The sequence below is a fragment of the Myotis davidii genome, unplaced genomic scaffold (genome assembly GCF_000327345.1).
Source record: "Myotis davidii unplaced genomic scaffold, ASM32734v1 scaffold235, whole genome shotgun sequence".
NCBI lineage: Eukaryota > Metazoa > Chordata > Mammalia > Chiroptera > Vespertilionidae > Myotis > Myotis davidii.
Genome location: NW_006287462.1, coordinates 3,401,790 through 3,409,856, shown reverse-complemented (window position 1 = coordinate 3,409,856; position 8,067 = coordinate 3,401,790). Strand labels below are relative to the sequence as shown.

General features: G+C 36.0%; 2 protein-coding genes across 2 annotated transcripts in view; both read right to left on the bottom strand.

Annotated features, from left to right (window-relative positions):
• The window catches only part of WDR19 (WD repeat domain 19), a 79,535-nt gene extending 74,926 nt beyond the window's left edge, over positions 1–4,609 (bottom strand). Inside the window, exon 1 of the mRNA XM_006759287.2 lies at positions 4,605–4,609. The gene's annotated coding sequence lies outside the window, so the exon portion shown is untranslated. The remainder of the gene's footprint in view (positions 1–4,604) is intronic.
• The window catches only part of KLHL5 (kelch like family member 5), a 50,479-nt gene continuing 43,265 nt past the window's right edge, over positions 854–8,067 (bottom strand). Inside the window, exons 10-11 of the mRNA XM_006759286.2 lie at positions 6,776–6,947; positions 854–2,238 (exon numbers count right to left, since the gene is read on the bottom strand). Coding sequence (XP_006759349.1) covers positions 2,182–2,238; positions 6,776–6,947 — 229 coding nt within the window. The 3' untranslated portion in view covers positions 854–2,181. The remainder of the gene's footprint in view (positions 2,239–6,775; positions 6,948–8,067) is intronic.

Sequence of the window (8,067 nt, the reverse complement as noted above, 5' to 3'; positions counted from 1 at the left end):
GCAGGAATGATAAAAGTGTGGACCCTGAGCCAGACTGCCTGCACTGAAACCCTGCTCTGCCACTTACTTGCTATATATAATCTGGGGGGTTAAACTTTCCAAGTCTGTTTCCTCTTCCGTAAAAGGAATAATAGAACGTACCTCACAAGGTTGCTGTGAGGATTCAGTGCATTCAAGCATGCAAAAACTAGGTCCCCAGTCCATAATGAGCATCAATAATTATTAGCAAACATTGTTTTTCACATAGTGGTCATTAATTGGGGTTAAAATAAAGAGCAACTAGACATCTCAATGGAGAGACTAAGAGTAAAGTCAAGGCAGCAATGTTGGACGATGGATACAAGGAAGAGCCACATTTTCCTCTAGATTTGTAAGACCCTAGACTGGAAGAAGGAGTGTTTGGCAAATGTTCTGTCATTAGAAAAGAAATGTTCTCTTCATTAGTATCCAGGAGAGCAGGTCCTATTGACTATAAAACTGCATCAGAGAGGTTCTCTAGTGGGACAGAAAATCAAAGAAACTGTTCTAGTGACTCCCTAAAAGAAAGGAAGGTCCTCAGAGAGGGAATCAGTTCCTTTACTTTAAGGAGTCTGGCTCCACCGTGGGCACAGGGAGCCAGAGAGTGGATGACAGTGTTCTAAGGAATGATCACAAGTACATGTACACGTGCTTCCTTTCAAATCACAGGTCTAAGCCTCCACAAGAAGAGATAATGTACTGATATGTTTCTGCTTTTGAAAATTTTGTTTCTTATACCTTTTCCTCTTCCCTCCCTCCCTCTAAATTATATAAATATACTCCACAGCTGATCCTCCTTGTCAGGAAAATAATTGAATTCATATTCATAACATAATAAATTTATGAAATATTAATGTACTTGTCACCATCACTATTATTTTCTAAGCAACCACAAAGTGAAATAACTACAGGTTTTGTTTGGGGAAACAGAAGTACTCAGTTCCTTGATTTCTAGAAACAATGTGGAAACATTACATGAGCATTCAAATTAGCTAAAAAAAGTTTGTTTTAATTTTTAAAGAAAGCAACTAAAATAAAGGTTACCCTGATATACAATGCAAAAACACATTAACCACAACACTGTATTTTAAAATATGGTTATTTAGATTATACTCATTTATATTAGGATGTAAATTAATGACTTATACCTTGAAGGATTTATCATAAAATGTTACTGCCCAGTGCATTTTTGCAAATAATAAGCAATTCACTGGGAGTATTAATATCCACATATGTAATTAGAGTTTACAAATGTACAAAACTTTGGGTAATAAACATTTTAAACTTATTTTCCAAACATTCAATATCCCATTTCCCCCAGATTGATTACAAAGAAGCACAAAGGGATAAAAACATCTTTTATAAAAGAAAACAAATTCATATAATTAAATACTTGTTAGGTGAAAGAACATTATAGGGTATATAACATTTCTTTTCTCTACATAAATTTGCATATCTTAAGTTTAATGTAGAACACCATGTTTCAATTCCAATCTGAGAATATCATAATATGTACTTCTTGGTGAATCTAAATATAATAGGATGAATATTTAAATATATTCCAACGATCGTATCAAGTTTTATTTGGTCATTATTACTTTAACTTTTTAATGTTTTTCTTTATTTTAGAAAAAAATCCACAACCAAAGCACATATATTACAGCTATTTCTGGAAAAAAAACCCCACTAAACTAAATAGCATACTCTTTAGTATATCATTAAAAGAGTGGTTATGGTTAAACAAGGAAATGAATAAAAAATACTGCAACTCATGTATGATAAAGTTACAAAGAAAAAAGTTACAAGTTTTATCTGGTCTATTTGCACTGTAATAAAAGAAATCTGGATAATGTGTTTCATTATTAAGAAATGAAATTTCCAATTAACACTGGGCTGTGCTTAGGAGCAGTGTGTTTGTTCTTGTATTTTATATGAGGAATGTATGTTCATAACCTACCAGCTATACTTTTGATTTACTAAGAAATGAAAGGATATGATTCTGGTTCAGCCTCCCTTTTTAAAAATATCTTCACTTTGAGATCAGGCACTTTGTGCCCAGGAATGTGGCATTGCAAATTTCCTAAAAATGTATCCATTGATAGTAGGATAAATGTACCAAATTCATAAAAGAGGATATTTTCATTTAAAAACCAAAACACTAAATTATAATTTTACAGTCACAACACAAGCCCCAGCTCTTCCTAGGCACAATGGAGCAACCTGAAAAGAAACAAAAAGACATATGTTTTTGGTTTGTAGGAAAAAATGTTGATAATACTAGACTAGCTGGTGAAACACTGAAATAGTCCATACTCCTTGGCAACAGGCTGCTGCCCCAGGCGTACCGCTGGCCGGGTTCCTCCCCGCAAAACCTCCCCCTGATGTGAAACTCTTGCAGACATCCCACATCACTTATGTACGTCACATGATTAGGTATTATTCACCTCTCTTTAAAGGTGATTTTTCTTTTATTAATTGAGATATAATTGACATATAACATTATATTAGTTGCAGGTGTACAACGTAATGATTCAATACACACACACACATACACATAGTGAAAACGTGTTTTTATAACTGAGGAATTGTTCTACATGAAGTACGATGTTTTGGGTAAAATGGTGTACAATATGGGTGTGAGGAAATGCTGATATTGTGAGAAAATGCTGAATACTTAAAAGCAAATTTATGACCAATATGGAGAAAATATCAAGTATTATCTAGAAGGGCCCTGTAGGAGGATTATCTCAGAGAATACACAAAATACACTGCATGCCTGGGATCTGCTTACTCCGGAAAAAAAACAGTAACTTCCCAAATAATGACTGCTTTCTCTATGCATGGCTGAAAAAGGCTAAACCCGTGCCACTGATTTTTAGCAGACTAAATTAATAATAAATATCTTTTTCAACTCCCTAGTACTGGAAACAAACCTGATGAATGAACTCTATGCCAGTGAGATAGAAGTGTGAGTGCTAGGAATATAAACTGTTTATAGATAAGGAACAGCTCTTAAATTTTTCACTTATTGTCCTTTTAAAAAAATGTTTTCATTTTTTAATTTATTTTTTGTTTTTAATGATTTGAGAGAGAGAGGAAGGAAAAGGGACAGATAGAAACATCAATGAGAAACATTGATTGTCTGCCTCTGGCATACCTATCACAGGAGATCAAGCCAACAACTTGGGCATGTACCCTGACCAGGAATCGAACTGGAAACCTCTAGGTGCATGAGTTGATGCTCAATCAACAAACCACACCAGCCAGGCTGTCTTTTATATATATATATATATTTTATTGATTCTTTACAGAGAGGAAGAGAGAGAGGGATAGAGAGTTAGAAACATCGATGAGAGAGAAACATCAATCAGCTGCCTCCCTCACACTCCCCACTGGGTATGTGCCCACAACCAAGGCATATGCCCCCGACTGGAATCAAACCCGGGACCCTTGAGTCCACAGGCCGATGCTCTATCCATTGAGCCAAACCGGCCAGGGCTGTCATTTTTTTTAATGTATCCTAAACACTAGAAAATTACTAGTGGAAACAAAAATGTGGAAAGAATAGTTTTCAAAGAACTACTTTGAAAATAGTAAGAAGCTATGCATTTGACCTAAGAAAAAGAAAATGTTAGCATTTGTGAAAGAGTGACTAATATAAAGAACTAATATAAAGTGTTTGTATTAATTAGTGGATTTTAAGAACACAACAGACTTCAACTGTAAGAAAATTCTCAGTTATTCTACATCTGAATCAGTTGTTTTGATCATTGTTCTATCTCCTTGAACAAATAATCTATTTTAAAACCTTATCTACTTACAGTATTCTAGGAGTGACTTCTAAGTCATTAAAATCAAAGCATCTGTTTGTAATTAGCAGTTTTTCTCAAAACAACCAAAACACTAAATCTCTACACTATGAATAGTACATGTTGTCATGACAACCAGCTAGTAAGTTTAGCTTAGAGAATTTATTAAATACAATGCAGGCACCTCCTGCTTTGGGTCAAAGCTGGTAGTAAGGTGGGTGATGGCTTAAGATTTTGTAAACTCATTTCATTCCCTGTACAAATGTCCTCTCGTCCATTTGTTGGAACACTGAATGAAACATTTATTTTTCAGATACTATGGTTATAAGCTCACACTTAGGTGCTGTGAAATAGTGATAGAGGTGACATGCATATAAAATAGCTATGTGGTCATAGATTATTAATTTTGATACAGAATGATTCAGCATAAAGCATTAATAATCTGCAATAACAAGCCTCAAATACTGGCCCAAGGGTTTAAATCAAGTATGTTCCAGAGAAAGAGATTCTTCTATCCCATTTTGGGTTTCATGGTTATCATTCACACTACTTCTGCCAAGGTGGAAGTGTTGAGGGGACGTAATCACATAATTTCCAATGAAATCCTGTAGCTCTAATTCAAGCCTTCACTTCTGCCCTAACCCACCTTATCTATCCCCATCTACTGCCAGGTGAACTTTTTGTTACTGTGTCACTCTCTTGGTTAAAAGTCTCCACCAACTTCTCATGCCCAAACTCTTTAGCTTGACCTCCATGGATTTCCATCCTGACCCCAACCTTCCTCTCCAATAAGAACTCCTATCCTTCTCAACCAGCCACACTTCCTGAATAGAGCCACATATTTCTGTTTGGTGACATTTCTTTCATGTTTTCTCACACAATTTCCCCTTTCTACTTTCTGAGTTGGATCCATTAGGGTTTAGCTTAAATCCAACTTCTTTCTCACCAAAGCCCTCTCAACAACCATTTTCTTTGTTCTCTGGTTTTCTGTAACTACTCTCTGCCTATGCATGAGACTCTTCATACCACCACTCTCATGGTGGGCGCTCCTTACACATGCAGACCTTACCTACCTCAGTAGTTAAGTTCTATGATAGTCCGATTCTCCCAAGTTTTGTTTTCTTAACAGTACTTATCATTGCTTCTTGTAAAAAAGCTTTGGCTCAATTAAACATACGAATGTCTTTTATGTACCAGATACTGAATTGGGGTGCAAAATTCCTGATTCTGTTCTTGGTGACGGAAAAGAAAGATCTCAAAAGATCATTCCTGGAAGTGTGAGGCTCTCCCAGAAACAGACACATTTGGAACTCTTGCTATAATTTGCCAGGCCAAGTGTCTTACTTGTTAATGTAATTTAGGATTACCATCTTAACTAATTAGGTTATGACCAGCCATTTGATCTGCTCCCAAATGTCAGTGGCTTGAGTATTTAAAAATTATTGGTCATGTATGGGTAAGTGGCTCAGATTTTTCTGACTACCCTCTTTGTTTTCCCCAATCTTCCCTCCATTTCTCTTTCTCATAGCCTGATTGTGGGACTGTCAGCTATAGCAATGCTAGAACATCTCACCAATTCCCAGCAGGCAAATGGTGGCATACCAACTAACAATAATTTGTCTGAGTAGTATTAACTTATACTTTAAAGTTAAAGGTAATTTTGGACTTTAATTATGTTATAAAATTAATGAGTCCCTCTTGTTTTTCATATTTAATTAAGTGATGACTTTATCATGTTCAGGCTATATATTTTAATACTCTTTTGTCTGGGGATCATAAGCCTCCAAAAAATTGAGAGGGTCTGTTTTACTAAAAGAATTGTTTTAACAAAAACAGAGTGAGTGCACAAGAGTTTCCTTTTCTCCACATCCTCACCAACAGATGTTATCTGCTGACTTTCTGATAATAGCCATTCTGACTAGCGTAAGGTGGTTCTCATTGTGATTTTGATTTGCATTTCCCTGATGATTAGTGATGTTGAGCATTTTTTCATGTCTGTTGGCCATCTGTATATCTTCTTTGGAGAAGTGTCTTTTCATGTCCTCAGTCCATTTTTCAATGGATTGTTTATTTTTTTGTTACTGAGTTGTATGAGTTTCTTATATATTTTGGATATCAACTCTTTATCAAATATATTATTGTGTACTGTTGGTGAGACTGTAAACTGATGCAGGCCATATGGAAACAGTATGAAGATTTCTCAAAAAACTAAAAATAGATATATCATATGACCCAGCAATTCCACTTTTGGGTAATTGTAAAGAAAAACCGAGAACACTAATTTGAAAAGTTAGATGTAGCCCTATGTTCGTCACAGCATTATTTACGACAACCAAGATATGAAGGCAACCTAAGTGTCTATTGCTAGATGAATGGATAAGGAAGATGTGAGATATATGTACACTTTGAAATATTACACAGCAATAAAAAAGAATGAAATCTTGCCATTTGTGACAATATAGGTGGATTTAGAGCAGCAGTCGCCAACCGGTGGTCCGCGGATCACTGGTGGTCCGTGAAGTTCGAAAGGTTGGCGACCACTGATCTAGAGGATATTATACTGAATGAAATAAATCAGGCAGAGAAAGCCAGATACTGTATGATTTCACTTATATGTGGAATCTAAAAACAAAACAAACAAACAAACAAACAAAACAAAAACAGGCTCATATAAACAGAGAGCAAAAGAATGACTGGTTACCAGAAGGGATGGGGTGAGGAGATGGATAAAAAAGAAAAGGGAATACAGTCAATAATATTGTGATAAATTTACATGGTGTGACAGATGATTACTAGAATTAATGGGGTGACCACACTGTAAGGTCAAGTCACTATACTGTACACCTGAAACTAACAGAACCAATATAAGACTCTATACCAACTATAATTAAATAAAAAAATTAAAAAACAACAGAGTAAGTGGAATAATGAAAAATGAAATGACATACCTGAGTCCACTCATTTGTTTGGGGATCATAAGCCTCCACTGTATTAAGATAAGTTTGTCCATCATACCCTCCAACAGCATATAATTTATCTCCAAGTAAACAGACCCCCACTGCATCTCTGCTGATGCTCATAGATGCCACTGCAGTCCACATATCTGTTTTGGGATCATATCTGAAAGAAAATTTTAGAACTGGAGCTGACATTGTTCTCACAATATTTCATGTAGAAATAGTTTTGTTCTTTAAGCCTATCTTTTGTCTTATTATCTGCTATATAAAATGCATTTGTTCATAGTTTAGAGAATGTCAATAGAATATCAATATTTTCCTAAAAACTTTTAACTTACAATACTACAGATTCATTTAGCAGATGCATTCCACTTAAACTTTTCCAAAGAGCTAAGTTCAATACTGAAAACTGCTTTAAGATTTTTAGATTGCCTACTGAGGAAATCAGTATGTGAAGATCTATATGTGATGACTCACAGCCTCAATCATTGTAGCTGTCCATTTTTGGGCTTTCTTCTTCCTTTCATGAAGTATGTTTACTAGAATTGCCTAAAGCTGTCTATCTAAGAGCAGATACATGCTAAGAATACTTATATTGCTCTAATACCCTTTATCTCAATGAATGTACTCACTGGGTGCAGTACAACATTGAGCCTGCGGTAATTTATGGGGCAAAGTATATAAAAACTGCCACATTCCTCTCCTGGATTATAACATGCAACATGGGTAGTCTGAATTAGTCTCTCCCCAATACAGGTGAAATGCAGGCGTAAGATTCCTGCTTTCTTATCTGCCTTCTGCACACCTCCTACTGGGGTGTGCCCACAACCATGGTACATGCCCTTGACCGGATTCGAACCTGGGACCTTTCAGTCCACAGGTCGATGCTCTATCCACTGAGCCAAACTGGTTAGGGCTGATGGTAGGCTCTTTACCTGGCCCCACACTTGAATTTCATGAGGCCAGTGTGGATGACTTGTTAAAGCTTCTAAGCCTCATGAGTCATTTCTTATTTTACAGTATTTTATTTTGTATCAAAATGTTAGAAATACCCCATTCCTTTTCACTTCTTAATTAGCCTCTAGCCCAGTGGTTCCCAACCCTTTTGGCCATGCCCCACCTAAGCGTCTCTAAAATCCTGATGCTCCCCCCCTCCCCCCCCGCCCGTGACATATAATTCTTTTTTTAAAAAAATATATTTTATTGATTTTTTACAGAGAGGAAGGGAGAGAGAGAGAGAGAGAGAGAGAGAGAGAGACAGAAACATAGGTGAGAGAGAAACA